Source organism: Camelina sativa, chromosome 11 (genome assembly GCF_000633955.1).
Source record: "Camelina sativa cultivar DH55 chromosome 11, Cs, whole genome shotgun sequence".
Lineage (NCBI taxonomy): Eukaryota > Viridiplantae > Streptophyta > Magnoliopsida > Brassicales > Brassicaceae > Camelina > Camelina sativa.
Genome location: NC_025695.1, coordinates 898960 through 916777, shown reverse-complemented (window position 1 = coordinate 916777; position 17818 = coordinate 898960). Strand labels below are relative to the sequence as shown.

Sequence of the window (17818 nt, the reverse complement as noted above, 5' to 3'; positions counted from 1 at the left end):
TTTTTTTTTTTTTTTGGATAGAATCCTTGTAGCGATTTATATATTGACGACATATATTTGATTTTGTTTTTTCTTGTCGGAAAATATAATTTGTTTAAATAAACAGAGGAATCTCGTGGGCTACGAAGGACAAAGTGCAACAAGCGAATTACTTCGGCTCACTAACTCAAGCATCATCCATTCGTGTTGGATCCTTTAACGGTGAAGAGATTTATGCTCCTTTCAAGAGTCTTCTTCCTATGGTCCGTTTTTTAAAACAAACATGATTGATTACATTAATCCTGAGATAGTTTCTGTAATAGTGTTTTTAAGTTGGGGGTTGTTGTTGTTGACAAAATAGGTGAATCCGGATGATGTTGTGTTTGGAGGATGGGACATAAGTGATATGAACTTAGCAGATGCCATGGCTAGAGCCAAGGTTCTTGATATCGACTTGCAGAAACAGCTTAGGCCTTTCATGGAGAACATTGTGCCACTCCCTGGGATCTTCGATCCTGATTTCATTGCTGCCAATCAAGGTTCACGTGCTAACCACGTGATCAAAGGTACCAAGAAGGAACAAATCGACCATATCATCAAGGACATGAGGTAACTGTGTAATAGTGTGATTAAAACAGAGTTTTTCTTGCTTGTTGAATCAAATCTCCTCTGTTTCTTGATTTTTATTCTTGTGATGTTGAATCTTTAGGGAGTTTAAGGAGAAGAATAAGGTGGATAGGGTTGTGGTTCTCTGGACGGCTAACACAGAGCGTTACAGCAATGTGGTCGTTGGGTTAAACGACACAATGGAGAACCTCATGCAGTCTGTGGAAAAGGATGAGGCCGAGATCTCTCCTTCGACACTTTATGCTATTGCTTGTGTTCTTGAAGGCATCCCGTTCATCAATGGAAGCCCTCAGAACACCTTTGTTCCAGGTTTCATATACTTGAAGTTTATTGTCATCGATCAATCAAAAAACTGGGAGTCGTGACTGTTTTTTGACTGATTTTCTTGCGAGATTTGTTGTAGGTCTTATTGATTTGGCGATCAAAAACAATGTTTTGATCGGTGGAGATGATTTCAAGAGTGGTCAAACCAAGATGAAATCTGTCTTGGTTGATTTCCTCGTTGGTGCAGGAATTAAGGTTTGTTTTAACTTGTGTATCAAGTCACTCTTTCTTGTTAGTGAAGAAATTTGTCAAAAGATGTGTGTTTTTGTTTTATAGCCTACTTCAATTGTGAGCTACAATCACTTGGGGAACAACGATGGAATGAACCTCTCAGCTCCACAAACATTCCGATCTAAGGAGATCTCCAAAAGCAATGTCGTGGACGATATGGTTGCTAGCAACGGTATCCTCTTTGAGCCTGGGGAACACCCGGACCACGTTGTGGTCATCAAGGTATATAGCTAGAAAACCATAGAGACAATCAAAACCTGTTTCCGTTACGAGATCTTCCAATACCCATTGATCCTATTTGTGTCTTTTGTTTTGCAGTATGTACCGTATGTTGCTGATAGTAAGCGAGCGATGGACGAGTATACATCAGAGATTTTCATGGGAGGGAAGAACACAATCGTGATGCACAATACCTGTGAGGACTCTCTCTTAGCTGCTCCAATCATCTTGGATCTTGTTCTCCTTGCGGAGCTCAGCACCAGGATCCAGTTCAAATTCGAGGGAGAGGTTTGTGAATTAACAATACATTTACGTTCGGTCTTCAATTGTTGTTAAGCAGGATTTAATTTGATGTTTTAATTCGTCTGCTGGCAGGGGAAGTTTCATTCTTTCCATCCTGTTGCCACCATACTCAGCTACCTCACCAAGGCACCGCTGGTTCCGTCAGGAACGCCGGTGGTTAACGCGCTGTCGAAGCAGCGGGCTATGCTGGAGAACATTCTTAGGGCGTGCGTTGGACTGGCCCCGGAGAATAACATGATCTTGGAATACAAGTGAAGAAGAAGAAGAAGGGATTAAAACAATCCCCTTAAATAGCCCATAATTTAAGTTATTAATTTGGGTCTTTGTATTGTGTTTTATTTTATGTTTAAAATTTATGAAAGCATGTGTATCTGATTTGATCTCTGTAGGGTGTGAAGTAACTTGTATTTGTAGTAATCCGAATGGGTTGGTATATTTTACAAGTGTTTCTTCTATAGGTTGGAGACCAAAAAATTTCAGTATCGCTTATATGATTCGGTTTGGTATGTATGTAACCAGCTTTTATATATTGAGATATTTAATCATGGTTTCGGTCCCAATNATGAAAGCATAAAAGCATGGGTCTTTGATCTCTGTAGGGTGTGAAGTAACTTGTATTTTTAGTAATCCGAATGGGTTGGTATATTTTACAAGTGTTTCTTCTAGGTTGGAGACCATAATTTCAGTATCGCTTATATGTGTAACCAGCTTTTATATATTGAGATATTTAATCATGGTTTCGGTCCAATATTGATGATCTACGAGAGAGTGTGTATGGACAACTTTTTTTTTTATGTTTATCCGACTGGCGATCTCTTTTCTCTATCAATTTTTTTTATGTAACACATAATTACATTTTAAACAACTCTTTAACAATTAGTTTAAATGTTAATAATTATACAGTAATTTTTTTATAAATTTATAATACCATGACCGATAAAACTATTAATTTATAGAGGTATTAAAAAGTAGAGAAATACCCTAAAAACTTGTTTTTGTGCTATTTTTGAGAATCTCCCTAAAAAGTATACATTTAAAAATAAAATTTAATCATTATAGTTACGTTATAATACATACATAAGAAAATTTCGATATAGTACAATATTAAAAAGTAAGTTCTAACAAAAACTAATCTAAATAAGAAAAAAAAACACCAAGAATATTTCTTTTACATGTACATATTATTACATATTGATAATATTATATAATTACTAATTTATTACATAGAGTTTTAAAACTATTATTTTATCACTTTATAAAAATTTGAACAACCAGAAAGTGTTTTTAAAAACTTATTCTTGGTGTTTTTTTTTACAAAAACTTTAGTGTAAGTGTTAAATCTGTATTACTTGAAAACTTGTTTAAGAAAAAAAGTATGTTAAACTTATAACACCAAACTGAAGGACAAGAGGAAAAATCCTTAGGATTTGATGGATGTTTAAGCTCGGTTTGTTCTCAACGTGTTTAAATTTAATACTAAGACTAATTTAATTTGTTAAAAAAAAGTTCAGAATTAAAATGATTTTTGGTTTATTAATTTTATTAGTATTTTGGAAAAACACTCTTTTAAAGTGAAAACATGTTGAAAACAAAAAGTTGAACTTAAAATATGTTGAAAATTAGTCTAACTGTTAAATTTCTATTAAGTGAAAACATATTGAATTTATAACACAAGGGAAAATTTAAATTTTTATTAAGTGAAAACATGTTGAACTTATAATAACACAAGGGAAAATTTAACACTTAGACTAATTTATAAATAAAATTGAAATAAAATTATTTTAAGTTTAATAAAAAGATATTTTAGAAAAAGAAAACTCTTTTCAAAAATCATTGTAAATGTTAAATCTATATTACGTGAAAACATATTGAATTTATAACACTAAACTGACGGACCAGAGGAAAATTCCTTAGGACTGGATGCCTAAGCTCGGTTTGTTCTCAACGTGATTAAATTTAACACTTAAACTAATTTTTAAAAAGAAAACCATTTACATTTTTTAAATATTAGTGAATTAAATTATTATTCGAAAAAAGTATTTTGGAACAAGAAAACTCTCTTTTTAAAAAATTGGTGTAAATGTTATATTACGTGAATACATGTTGAACTTATAACACCAAACTGACGGACCAGAGGAAAATTCCTTAGGACTGGATGCCTAAGCTCGGTTTGTTCTCAACGTGATTAAATTTAACACTTAAACTAAATTTTAAAAAGAAAACCATTTACATTTTCCTTTTTTAAAATATTTGTTAATTAAATTATTTTATGTTTATTAGAAAAAAGTATTTTGGAAAAAGAAACTCTCTTTTTAAAAATTAGTGTAAATGTTAAATCTATATTACGTGAATACATGTTGAACTTATAACACCAAACTGACGGACCAGAGGAAAATTCCTTAGGACTGGATGCCTAAGCTCGGTTTGTTCTCAACGTGATTAAATTTAACACTTAAACTAATTTAACATTTTACATTTTTCAAATATTTGTGAATTAAATTATTTTATGTTTATTAGAAAAAAGTATTTTGGAAAAAAAAACTCTCTTTTTAAAAATTAGTGTATATGTTAAATCTATATTACGTGAATACATGTTGAACTTATAACACCAAACTGACGGACCAGAGGAAAATTCCTTAGGACTGGATGCCTAAGCTCGGTTTGTTCTCAACGTGATTAAATTTAACACTTATACTAATTTTTAAAAAGAAAACCATTTACATTTTCCTTTTTTTAAATATTTGTGAATTAAATTATTTTATGTTTATTAGAAAAAAGTATTTTGGAAAAAAAAACTCTCTTTTTAAAAATTAGTGTAAATGTTAAATCTATATTACGTGAATACATGTTGAACTTATAACATCAAACTGACGGACCAGAGGAATATTCCTTAGGACTGGATGTCTAAGCTCGGTTTGTTCTCAACGTGATTAAATTTAACACTTAAAATAACTTTTTAAAAGAAAAAAGTTTAATTTTTATTTAATTCTGTTTTATCAATTAAAATTACTAGTTTTATTTTATTTTAGAAGTATTTTTGGAAACGTAAAAAAGAGAAAACAAAAGAATACCTGGTTGAAGTTGGGTAGCAAAGAGAAAGAGAGAGCCTGCCCACACTATGATGTCCACACTATGACCCAACGCAACATTCCGTAGTTCCCCCTCATGATATCCACCGGTTTTAACAAACGACGACGCTCTGATTTTTTTCCTGGAAAAAGGAAAAATTGATGAAGAAACTTAAAAAAAAAAAATCATTATTATTTAATAAAAAAATAAAGAAAGGAACAAATCCTAGCTTTGTGAATTGCTGTTATCGATCGGCGGCGAAGCACTCCCACTCTGATTTAGTGATCTTCTTCTTCATCATCATCCTCTCAGTCTCAGGCAAGCTATCTTGTATGGAACTGAACTGATATGATCGATCGATCGTCGAAACACGATTGGCTAAGACAGAGGAGATCACGGAAAACTGCTGAGAGGCTCCCATCAAAAAAGCTTACGGGTGAGAAACTTGTTGTTGAAGTGGCAGTGATCATTCATTCAACCACGAAACGTAGATGCTACTACTAAACTCTCTCATGGCTTTACTTCAATCAATGTCGGATCTCTGTATGATCCTCTCTGTTTCGAAAGAAGATTAAAAAAAAAAAAGAATATAGATGAAAAGAATTAGATTTTGTGATTTCGTTCTCTCGTTTCTCGAAGAAGAAGAAAGTAGAGTCAAAAAAGGTTTGGTTTCAAGAGAGAATATGAGAATTCTTATTTTATAAGCAAAAAGGGTTTGGGTTTTTTTTTTTCAGAAGAACGGAAAAAGGAAATTGTCGATTTGATTTGTTTTTTGTTTCTTTTTTATTACAACGGTTACTTTTATTATTTTACTGCTAACGGTCATCATATCTTTTTTTTTAAATGGTTTTGGACCGTTAACTATTCTCACTGTAGTGTAGAGCTTCGTATTTGTGTAATAGACCAGCTTTTTATATTTTTGAGATATTCATAATCCAATATATTTTCATCTACGAGTTCATTCATAGTAAAAAAAATTGATCTAGTCATCTAGTTTTAGTAGAAGGTAGCAAAGCACTGCACAGATTTTAAAACCTAATTGTCGTTTATAATTCTATTATTTTGAAAAATTAAGTGTACAATTTAAATTTGGAGGAATAAATAACAAAATATGGACCGATTCTTTGATTCAGAAACCATTGAAAAGAATTTTAAATAGTACTATTACCATAGCATCATCAGTGACCTCAATGATTTTTTATTATTATTAATGAAATATATGGGAGGACTAATTTGATTAAAGAATAAAGATTACCCTGATACCAAATGAATCTAGTTATTTTCCCTCAAATTATATTTTTATCGATGATTAAGCAATAAATAATTTTATTAGTAATGAAGACAAAATATGATGACTCCGGAAACTCCAACAACTAAGCCTTGAAGTTTGGAGTTCAGAAGACTAGCTAGTGAAGAAAAAAACTAATTATATAAATAATCCATAGACTAATTATAAACCTAATCCTATCTACTGATCCTTTTCCATAAACCATTAATATACATAGAATCTTTCAATTATTGAGCATCATGACATACAGTGCTTTCTTTATTCAAATTTTTCAAAAATCCAATATCAGTTTTAGATATAGAAAATAATAAATTTTAAAACTTTTACTTAATTTTGCGACATGCATGGAAAAAATAATTTTCTAGCACATAGTATTCCATATAGATATTATATAGCGTATGTTTTTACATCATGCATATGGTTTTTACAGCATGCATGCATTTATAAACTTTTATACGACATGCTTAAACTTTTCAGTATGTATAAATATTTGTTATTACATCTTTTGAATTTCTTCTGTTATAAGTATATTAGTAAAATAGCAAGTGGTTATTAATATTAGGTCATCACTAAGCTTTGATCGTGTGTGTGACGAGTGTTCGCATTAGTTTACTCTACACCTCATTATTAATCATCAGACGCTTTCGTCGTCACGAGACAGTGACCTCCATTTTAAAAATCAATTATTTAAACCTTTTTTGTCGAAATTTCCACCAATTATTTCTTGACAAAACTATTATATATCACAAGAAAGTTCATAATGTCTCATTGGAATTTTTCACACTGTCACTATTCATGTACTAGCTATAGAACACGGCAAAGGATGTGACTTTTATAACATAATTTATAGTAGTACTTTTTATCAATTAATTTCTTAATTACCGTGAGCTGCATATGGTGTTGAGATTTATTGGCTTATAAAGTAATTATTAAAACGAGGTTTGTGGTGCGCTTACTTCAACCTTCACTAGCTCGTAAAGTTTGCTGTTTTAGTATAAATTACTCGTTCTTTTAGCGAAATTAGTTAATGTTTCAAAAATAGTAATAAAATAGCATATCCTCAAAATCAACCCGAATTTATAGAAAAGAGACAAGGAAGTGTGGAACTTAAACAATATGCAGGACCTGAAAGATAGTTTCATTTCAATGAGGATTAATATTATATTTTACATAATATGGAGACTAATTAATGATTAAAGACATCTGTCTTAAGTTAAAAAACACACAAATTTAAGAGTAATAGCAAACTTGAGCCATGCATATTTTTCATTTTGATGATGATCGCACGGCGCGGTTTCTTGTTTTGCCTTCGTCGTGCTCCATTTGTTGTTCTCTGCATTCTACGCTACAAAACGCTGCGTCCCCTCTACAATTTATTTACGTATATAAATATAAATATAACTTCATGATGCATTAGAGAAAGAGAAATACATAATTTTTTGATTCGTACTATTAGATAAAATAAATAATTTTAATAATTTGGTGGTACGCGATAGCTAGTAGTCAAAGGATAAAAAATGAAAACTAACTAAGGAAAAGGCAAAATAATAAATATGTAAACATACTTGTACATGTAAATATCACGACCGGGAGCTAAATGGCGTTTGCACAAGCCACAGTTTCCAAGAAAAGACGACGACGAGGAGGAGGACGGTGATGATCTCCTACCGTCTTGTCTCTCGTTCCTCCGGTGATTTGTGGGCGACAACATCCCCAAGAACCGCTGGTCGTAATTGTTTCCGCCGTCTACGACCGTCATAGCTACGTCAGAGTCTTGACCGGCGGTCTGATCATCGTCAACCTCGACGTTGATCCTCGTTATGCTTGTGGTTCTCTGCATTTGAGGCCGTGGACGATTCCCTATCAGCATATTATTGTTTCTAGAAAAGAAAAAAAAAAGAAGAGTTTTGTTTTCTCTATATAAATTTAGATTGTTGCTTGGAGAGGGGAATTGTGTGTAACCATGCCACTCAGTTTAAATATACACGCAATCATATGGTGTATTGATTATTATAATTCATGCCTACGTATTTACTTGATTATTATAATTCATGCCTACGTATTTACTCGTAATGCCTTAATATGATATGATTAATTAAAGATTCAATTATTATTCCTTAGGGTCTTTATTGGTAGGCCAATAATTTCAGATATTTGGTCTGTGGACGCCAAACATCCCTCCGATCCCAGTTATATTTAATTTTCGACAAGAAGAAAAGAAACCATAATTTGTTTTCAAATTTAATTTTATACGTTTTTACATTTTTAAATTGATATCCTCTAGGCTCTAGATTTCGTATATAGAAAGGATTCTTTTTGTTTGTTTTGTTCGTATCCTTTATTGAAAATTCTTTGAATTTTGAGTGTTGATTCCATATACAATCATTTAGAGCAGTTTCCCCTAAAAATAACAGTGTCAACATTATATGATGTTAATGAACATATTGGGTGTGGTTGGGTCTTGGGTGGGTCTTTACTCTTTAGGAGGCATACGTACGAAAGTCAAGGCTTGCAAGATTGCTTCAATTACTACATGTATGATGTATCGTAAGGATTATAACATTACACGTACTAAAAAGTCTAAATTTATAGTAGAACTTTGAGACAGTTACATGATTAGATTTTGGGCCTAGAAAACGGGAATAGTTGTAACCAGTAATTAAACCCAACACATATGATTAAGGTCACGTCGTTAAATGATTGTGAAATTATTCTTCAAAGTTGCTCTCGAGTACTCTTCCAATATAAAACCTCTCGTGTATCGGATGTAGAGACTCCAAAAACCGCTTCATACTTTATTTCTATAGCTCACAGTTTAAAAGTTTTGAACTTTTGATAGATAATTGGATCAAAATACTATATTATACTCCATACCATCATCATCTTACAATATGCAAAATTTTCTCCCATATCTCACTTCCAAGAAGTAAGAAAATAAGGAAATTATATCCCTTTTAATTTTAATATACTTGAGTGTGTTGACAATTTGGTTTTGACACGACTCATACACAGACTAAAAGCCCAGGTTTCAAGGAGCCGTTAGGGAGACTCGAAATTTTTAAAAAAGGGCAATTTGCTCAAACCCAAAAACAAATACACGATTCTCCATACAAAAGAGTTCCTCCCTTAGGTGGCCCAATTAGGTTTAAACCGAACGATTAAGTAACTAAGCGTTTTTTTTCTTTTTGTCTTCTCAATCCACCACTGGTCATAGACCGAATTAAATCAATCTTTGGAAGATTCAACGATTATCAAATCACAAAAAACAAAAGATTATGGAATAGATACGTTAGCTTTGACTTGGTTTTCCCTCATTCTCTTTACCTGCTCGGTCCATTCACACAACTAGTATAACCAAATAAATAAATAAAAGTAACGAGCTTCACATAACTCTCGTTCTCGTAAGTAACTCCTAATCCAATCACCGAAGTTAATTAAATAAATAATAAAATAAAAAACCAAAATATTCAAAGTGTGTAGCTTTCACGTTCATATTCAATAAAAAAAGATTTTGTAGTAGTATCTAGAGAGAGAGAATCTGAAATATTTTGGGCTAGGATTTTCTCACTGCTTAAAATTTTTTTTTTTTGCTAGCTCAGCTTTTGGAGTAATGATACTGATATGTATTGGAATGAACTAAAATCTCTGCAATTTCTTTACGACTAATAGTAATATTTTAATTTCTTCACGTAAAACGATACAAATCAAGAAGACAAAAATGTCTTCACACCTCTCTCTCTCTCACTCTCTCTCTCTCTGTTTCCTCTTAAGATTTGTCTGAACGAAGCTCCTTTATCAGGTTTTCTCCTTCAATAAGCAATTTTGGATTCTTCCTTATAAGTGATTCCCCCAACCAACTACCTTTCCTTTTCGCGTGGTGAAAGCTACTGCTCACTCTGTTTCTTCTTAATTCTCACAAACCTCTCCATTAAAGGATAAAAAAAAAAACAAAAAACCTCAAGACTTGTCATTTTTTTGTTTCTTTCGTCTAAATCAATATCCTTTTTTGTCTTTTCAAAATGGGTTCTTTTAGTTTGTTCTGTTTTGTAACCACTGTAAGAGAGATTTCAGGGTAGAGAACAAATCCAAAAGTTTCGATTTTTATTATTTGTTTCGTCGCTTTTGAAGTAATGAGTCATTCGATTCTGGAGAAAATGGGATGTTCAAACTCGAAAACATCGATGATGAACATGAAGAAGAAGAAGAATGAGCCGCTTCAGCTATGTAAAGAAAGGAAGAGATTTGTCAAACAAGCTATGGATTCGAGATGTGCTTTAGCAGCCGCACACGTGTCATACATCCGTTCACTCCGGAACATCGGAGCTTGTCTCCGTCAATACGCTGAGACGGAGTCGGCTGAGGAATCATCTCCACCGTCAACCGCTACCGAGCCTGAGAATGAGAAATCCCCTTCTCATAACTCCTCTTACCCTGACGACTCGCCACTGAGTCATATCTCGAATCCAAACCCTAACCCTAAACCCATTGTGAATCTAAGCTACATGAAGACCGATACGGCTAACTCTGCTGTCACTTACACGATTATCCCTCTGAGCGACGGCGACGAAGACGATCTAGAGGAGACAGTGCCGGCGTTTTCTCCTCCTCCGCCCCGTCCTCGCCGGCCGGAGACGTCTTCTTGGGACTATTTTGACACTTGTGACGATTTTGATAACTTGAGATTTGTGGAACAACCCGAGATTGATTGTGATGCAGCAGTTGTAGGATTAGGAAAGTTTAGTCAAGGGAATGTACCAAAATGTGGCACTCAGCAAGACTCGAATTTTAAAGCAGAGCAGAGGAAACAGAGCTGTGAAGATGATGATGATGATGATGAAGGTGGAAACGGTGAAAGAGAAGATCCATCAGAGTTTATCACACATAGAGCTAAAGACTTTGTGTCGAGTATGAAAGATATAGAGCATAAGTTCTTTAGAGCTTCTGAATCTGGCAAACAAGTTTCAAGAATGCTTGAAGCTAACAAGATCAGAGTCAGATTTGCTGATATGACAGGTCTGAGTTCTGTTTTCATTATGTGACAGGTTTGATTTTGAAACTGAATCTTGATTCTTGAGTGTGTTTGTTTTTGTTAACTAGGAAAGGGGAACTCAATAGCGTTTCTTGCAGCATTGAAGCGAGCTTGTTGTAGAGGGAAGAGTTCTTCACCAGTTTCTCAAGGTCTGCTTTTTTTCTTGGTTCGATTTATCAATTATCTTCTGTCTTTGTTTTATGAGTTGTAGTGTCTAAATTAAGCTTTATTTAATGTAGAGCCATTGAGTCATCAAGTTAGTAAAGTCATTGTGTGGAAGAGAACATTGTCTTCAAGATCCTCTACTTCTAGACATCCGTTGATCCAAACATCAAAAGAAGATCATGACGATGAAAGTGGAAGTGATTTCATTGAAGAGTTTTGTATGATCTCAGGGAGTCACTCCTCTTCGCTTGATCGGTTATACGCGTGGGAGAGAAAACTATATGATGAAGTCAAGGTAAAACATATCTGAGGTCATGACTCTTATGTGCTCAATGAAGTTCACATCTCTCATTTGTTTTGCTTCCTGTTTTTTTAACTGCAGGCGAGTGAGGTGATTAGAAAAGAGTATGATCGAAAATGCGAGCAGTTAAGAAACCAATTCGCAAAAGATCACAGCGCTAAATCAATGGATAAAACAAGAGCAGCTGCTAAAGATCTTCATTCAAGAATCAGAGTTGCGATTCAGGCTGTTGATTCGATTTCAAAGCGGATTGAGAGAATCAGAGACGACGAGCTCCAGCCACAGCTTTTAGAGTTTCTTCAAGGGTATAGTATAGAAACTAATAACAAAATGTCTCTTATTTAACTTTTGGATTTAGACTCTCGTTGATTGGTCTTTGTCTTCTCTTTTAGGTTGATAAGAATGTGGAAAGCGATGCTTGAATGTCATCATTCACAGTACATTACCATTTCACTGGCTTACCATTGTCGAAACTCCTCCAAGACAACAGCGTCCGAGAACTTGCTGAAGAGACGGATTTTGTCAGAACTTCTAGAAGAAACAGAGTGTTTTGGTCTAAGCTTTGTAGATTTGGTAAACAGTATGGTTTCTTATGTGGAAGCTCTAAACGGTTGGCTTCACAACTGTGTCATGCTCCCTCAAGAACGGTCTTTAAGAAACCGAAGACCATGGTCCCCTCGCCGTGTCCTGGCTCCACCTATATTCGTGCTGTGTCGAGACTGGTTGGCTGGGATCACATCTTTGCCGTCCGATGAACTCAGCGGGTCAATCAAGGGGTTCTCATTGGATATGGAGATGTTGGAAGAAGAAAAAGGTGGTGGTTCGGTGTTGGTTTCGGATTTGTCCAATGTGCATTCGAGTTTGGCGAAGCTTCTAGAGAGATTGAAAAAGTTTTCGGAAGCTTCTTTGAAAATGTATGAAGATGTAAAGGTGAAATGTGAAGCAGCTAGAGTTGCTTACACTACTAATAATTCTAACCGCAATGGGACAGTGAGGACTGAGGAATTCAGAAGAGAGGTATTGATGTAATTATGATTAAACATTCTCTAGTCACTTTACCTCTAATCGACGTACGATGATAGTATCTTATTTATTCGAAAGAGTACTTAAAAATGTAAAATACTGTATACAAGTACGCAAAAGTTATCCGTGATAACCATGAATCCTAATCGTGTATATGGTTCGGAACACTTTATATAGAAAGCTCATACCGACAAGATTTATATGAACTAATACAAAGAATTTCGTTTATCTTATAAAATAAATTAAATGGGAAACTAGGAGGAGAGCTTTTGTGTGCTGGAGAATATAAGGTGCTCTTATGTGCACAAAAAATGTTCATGGTATGAAATAAGCTCAAAAGATTGGAAACCACATTGATTTCTTTAACAAACCTCTAATATGGTCTTTGAGAAATAAGACCTTTTTCTTTTTTTTTTTTTTTTTTTTTTTTTTTTTTTTTTTTTTTTTTTTTTTTTTTTTTTTTTTTTTTTTTTTTTTTTTTTTTTTTTTTTTTTTTTTTTTTTTTTTTTTTTTTTTTTTTTTTTTTTTCTGCTCAATTTCTTTCTAGTTAGTTTTCGATTTTTTCCACAAAAAAAAATCATATGTTTATTACTTGTAGAATGAATTTTACAAGTAATGAGAAAAGGGTTAATCCTATGTTTAAAACACGTCAAGTACTGTCTTCCGGACCCTAGATGTTCCTATGTATGTCACCAAGGTTTTGGGAAACATAGTATTTTGCTTGGACTGGGAAGTGAGGATCAAAATTATTGAAATTGATCCAACAGAGTATGTTGTCAAGGTTTCACTACTGAGAAAGAACTACCACCATGTAGGAGATATTGAATCTCGAGTTAAGATACTAGAGGATGTTGTCTTCCTTACCTGAAGGTAAAACCTCTTCCCTTCTTAAAGGTTAGTGTGAACTATATTTCACAAGCAACGAAATTTAAGGGGATGATAAACCACATAAAACTCTAAAAACTGACTAAAATACTAAAACCTTGAGTGTTTTGTAGATTTTGAAAGACATCTTAGTTTTTTGTTTTTGTTTTCTAAAAACTCATTTTTATACCAATCAAGATTTTAAAATTTTAGTTTTCCTAAAATTTAGGAAAACTATTTCGTTGTAGTCTTCCATTCACGATTCTAGATTTTTAATTGTCCTATAATTTAGGAAATCTAGTTTTTGATTCTTTACCATAATTTTTCTCAAAAATCAAAAACCATTTTTTTTTTGAGATTTTTCATTTAAAAAACTAATACCAAAATCAAAAAACTAAAAATTAAATCTAAAAACTGATTTAAAAAATAATATCCATTCATGACCTAAATATTCATGTTTTTTCTTTCAATAATTAGCTTACACTACTAATAATAATTCTAATTGCAATGGAAAAGTGAGGTATTGAAAATTCAGAAGAGGGGTATTAATGTAATTATGATTAAACATTATCCGCTCATTTTTTTCCCTAATCGGCGTACGATAATAGTTATGAGAGTTAATTAAAAAAAGAGCATCGACAAACTGATAATCTTCGGGTTTAGGCACTCCTCAAACGTTAGAAGACATTTCTGTTCTTATTGGGCCTGACAAATGGAGAAGAAGATTAGAAGCCCAAGTATTCTTATTCAAGCCCAAGAATCTATCAAATAAATAATCAACAAAACAATTCTTATCTCTAATCTCTTCTCTTATCTCCTCTCCGCCATTAACGGCATAAAGCTCTTAGCCTTACGACGTTTTGCTTGGATTTGAGATGTTTGCTTAAAATCTTCTTCATGCTTTGTGACTGTTTTCTAATAATATTCGTTTGCTTTCTTTTCCAATTTATATGGTTCTGTTTTGAAGATTGAGGATGATGAGTTTTGGTACATATAGCCCACGAAAGTTTTGGTACATATCAAAATTCGGAGAGATAAGGTTTGTTCCTTCGGACTCTATAGGCTCTCTAGCTAGTGTGAGTTTTTTTATGTAGCAATCTTAAGAGCTATTATATTTTAATTCGGCTTGAACATTGTACTTCCTTGTTTCATTATAAGAATCTCGAGTAGAGTACTAAGCTAACATATCCTTTTGTTTTGGCACTCAGCAAGACTCGAATTTTAAAGCAGAGCAGAGGAAACAGAGTTGTGAAGATGATGATGATGATGATGATGAAGCTGCAAACGGTGAAAGAGAAGACCCATCGGAGTTTATCACTCATAGAGCTAAAGACTTTGTGTCGAGTATGAAAGATATAGAGCATAAGTTCTTTAGAGCTTCTGAATCTGTGGCAAACAAGTTTCAAAAATACTTGAAGCTAACAAGATCAGAGTCAGATTTGCTGATATGACAGGTCTGATGTTGTCTGTTTTCATTATGTGAAAGGGTTTTGATTTGGAAACTGAAATTGAAGGCTGTTTTTGTTTTCTTGGTTCGATTTATTATTTATCTTCTGTCTTTGTTTTATGAGTTGTAGTGTCTAAATTAAGCTTTATTTAATGGTAGAGCCATTGAGTCATCAAGTTAGTAAAGTCAATTTGTGGAAGAAGAACATTGTCTTCAAGATCCTCTAATTCTAGACATCCGTTGATCCAAACATCAAAGGAAGATCATGATGATGAAAGTGGAAGTGATTTCATCGAAGAGTTTTGTATGATCTCAGGGAGTCACTCCTCTTCCCTTGATCGGTTATACGCGTGGGAGAGAAAACTATATGATGAAGTCAAGGTAAAGAAAACTCTAATTCGGTTGGTGTTGTGCTGCTCAATGGAGTTCACATAATGCTTTTGATTTGACACATAATAGTAATATAGCATTGTGTTTTTAGTAAGAAGTGATGATTTTTTCTTCCATCTGAATGATATATTGATTAAGATTTGAAGCAGTAATATTCAAAGGTTTCGGCTAAAAGCTACAACAAATGCAACAATACAAAAAACTAGCCATAGCACCACACATGTGTAAATTGAGATAAAAAAAAATTGAAATATTATTAGTTATACAATGTATCATAGGTAATGGGGAAATAAGAAGGAAAAGGGTTTTACCTTCAGGTATATTGATTGTCTCCCAACTTACTTGTGAGTCGCTTAGCAACATCGCATAATCAACTGAAGTAAGTGCTCAACATTCTCAAGTAACAGTAGTTCAATATCTCCTTAATCTGTAATAATAATTCTAATTACGATCGACCAATGAGGTATTGACACTTGGCAAAGGGGTATTAATATGGTCACGATGAAAATACATATCCTTTGATTTTCTATGGCATGTGTACTGTTTTAAAAAATATATTTTGTATTTTCTTTTATATTATTACATTCCATTATATTTGGATTACTGTTGTGGTTATACTACTCTGTACTTCTTGATAGAATCATAATCAAAAGCAATCAAGTCAAGAGCCATATGACATTAATTAAAACTTGGCCAATTGGGTTCATATGTTAAATATATACATATTATTATTGACAATTATTATTTTTTACTTAAGTTTATCATAATAGGTGGTTTATCAATCTTGTTTGCAAATTTTGTGTGATATTTCATATTTATGTATTAGTTCTAATTTTATTAATTACAAATAAAAAGATAGATATGAGATTTCTTGCAGTTTCTTCATTTATTTCATTCCTATAATTTCTTGCCGGTTTTCATTTGATTTATGATCAGTTTTATGGATCAATTTTTCTTTGTCACGTTGTTATTTAGTCAGTATTTAGAAGATATTAAAGCTCATAGCCAGGTTGAATAGGGTGTTTCCGTCAGCTCTCATGGTACTTCCCTATACATGAATGCTTCTACTTCCGGTGGTAGAGACAATTGTGGAAGAACTTGGGTGAACATGACACTTGTGACATTGGTATAAGGGTCATTCAATGTCCGTATCTCCAATGTTGTTTCTGCAATGATAGTAAAAAAAAATGCATCATTACTCTAAGACTACATCGTTTGATCATATTATTCATGTAGTCAGCCCAGAACCATCTATCCTCATGTTGTAAATCTTTCTAAACAATATTATACTAAATTATTAAATAATATGAAAAATATATTAGATTTTTGGATCCTATTATTGATTAATTCACAAACTTAACTTGTTTTCTCATCCTTGTGTAATTATAACATTCATTTTAAGAAAAAAAATTTGCAGTCAAGTTTTGTTTTGAAAATTTCACAAATCCAGCTTATTTTCACATTGTTATGTAATCTTAACATTCAAATTTTTAAAAATTGCAATTCAAAATTTTATTTTCATGTTTTTCCTATTTTTAGTTTTTTAAGAATAAAAAAATATAGACATGAAATTTCTCCCGGTCCCTTTCCTTCTCTTTATTTCATTCCAAAAAAATCCTTGCCGCTTTTTATTTGATTTATGAACAACAGTTTATGGATCAATTTTCCTTGGGTGCATCTTTATTTAGTCACTATAAAATTTTCGAATGCACTAATTTGTTTTAGTAATTGGAAAAAGTCTAGTTTAGACCAGATAATATCTTTGTTTGAAAAGAATGTAGTCACAAATTTAGGTCACGGTCAGCGAGTATATTATAGCTTTATTTTGATCTTATCTTCACCTCCAATTGTGGAGGAAGAGTTGACATTTGTTAAAGTCAACTAGCTTCGATTAATTGAAAATAATATCCAAAGCTATATAATTATAATTACTTAATGTGTCGTGTATGCTAAGTGACCACTAAATCACCATGATCTTGTCGATATATATAATCAATCACTAAGTACAAAAACTAATTTATATGCACTTCGTGGGTTGACTTGGAGATTAAATATTTTCCAAGAGAAAGTTAGGTTGTCCAGCGGTGGGAATAGTTGATAATATGATTTCTTCGAATTGTTATATGAGTATGAGTATGAGTATAGTAATGATAATCATATACATATTTTTAACGTGTAAAGATCCGAATAGAACAAACTTCAGTTGTCAATGAGGAGGACCCAATAAAAATCCATGTCATAAACCTCATTTTACATAGAGAATCTTCAAATTAACTACTTGCATGAGTGTTTAATATTTTTTGGCTGTTTTATACGCACAAATACGATAGTTAAGGTCTAGGAGCAGGAGCTGCCTATGGCTATGGGTTTGGTCGAAAAGCATGCATAATATATAAACAACATGTGAAAACTATGAAATACACATTTAGATGACTATTACTATTATTATGAGGAAATTTCGTTTCGCCCATAGATTCAACGATCAGCATGCACTTTTTACAAAAAAAAAAAAAAAAAAAAAAAAAAAAANAGAAAGTTAAGGAATGTAACGAATATTTT

General features: G+C 32.8%; 3 protein-coding genes and 1 long non-coding RNA gene across 5 annotated transcripts in view; 3 read left to right on the top strand and 1 right to left on the bottom strand.

The window, feature by feature from the left end:
* The window catches only part of LOC104720906 (inositol-3-phosphate synthase isozyme 1), a 3087-nt gene extending 859 nt beyond the window's left edge, over window positions 1–2228 (top strand). Inside the window, exons 3-9 of the mRNA XM_010438801.2 lie at window positions 107–242; window positions 341–588; window positions 689–915; window positions 1010–1125; window positions 1207–1383; window positions 1480–1668; window positions 1756–2228. Of these exons, the coding sequence (XP_010437103.1) occupies window positions 107–242; window positions 341–588; window positions 689–915; window positions 1010–1125; window positions 1207–1383; window positions 1480–1668; window positions 1756–1938 (1276 nt within the window). The 3' untranslated portion in view covers window positions 1939–2228. The remainder of the gene's footprint in view (window positions 1–106; window positions 243–340; window positions 589–688; window positions 916–1009; window positions 1126–1206; window positions 1384–1479; window positions 1669–1755) is intronic.
* On the bottom strand, window positions 7140–8006 carry LOC104720905. The gene is made up of 2 exons (XM_010438800.2): window positions 7606–8006; window positions 7140–7406 (listed from the first exon to the last, which is right to left on the bottom strand). The coding sequence occupies exons 1-2, from the start codon at window positions 7908–7910 to the stop codon at window positions 7307–7309; spliced, it is 405 nt and encodes a 134-aa protein (XP_010437102.1). The 5' UTR covers window positions 7911–8006; the 3' UTR covers window positions 7140–7306.
* LOC104720902 lies at window positions 9796–12575 on the top strand. Its single transcript, XM_010438799.2, has 5 exons — window positions 9796–11053; window positions 11138–11218; window positions 11309–11529; window positions 11617–11840; window positions 11928–12575. Exons 1-5 carry the CDS (start codon window positions 10171–10173, stop codon window positions 12562–12564), a joined length of 2046 nt encoding a protein of 681 aa, XP_010437101.1. The 5' UTR covers window positions 9796–10170; the 3' UTR covers window positions 12565–12575.
* On the top strand, window positions 14224–15375 carry LOC104720904. 2 transcript variants are annotated; one of them, XR_002034033.1, is made up of 3 exons: window positions 14224–14461; window positions 14631–14876; window positions 15029–15375. It is a non-coding gene; the product is annotated as an uncharacterized LOC104720904 (long non-coding RNA). The 2 variants fall into 2 exon arrangements; XR_756854.2 differs by lacking the exon at window positions 15029–15375 and having other exon boundaries at window positions 14631–15027.

Bases quoted from the DNA above. Each gene is read 5' to 3' on its own strand.
- LOC104720905 (XM_010438800.2), bottom strand. From the start codon at position 7,910: ATGCTGATAGGGAATCGTCCACGGCCTCAAATGCAGAGAACCACAAGC. The intron at 7,407-7,605 runs GTATGTTTACAT...AATAAATTGTAG, and splicing joins CGTGATATTTACATGTACAA to AGGGGACGCAGCGTTTTGTA.
- LOC104720902 (XM_010438799.2), top strand. From the start codon at position 10,171: ATGAGTCATTCGATTCTGGAGAAAATGGGATGTTCAAACTCGAAAACA. The intron at 11,530-11,616 runs GTAAAACATATC...TTTTAACTGCAG, and splicing joins AACTATATGATGAAGTCAAG to GCGAGTGAGGTGATTAGAAA. The intron at 11,841-11,927 runs GTATAGTATAGA...CTTCTCTTTTAG, and splicing joins CTTTTAGAGTTTCTTCAAGG to GTTGATAAGAATGTGGAAAG.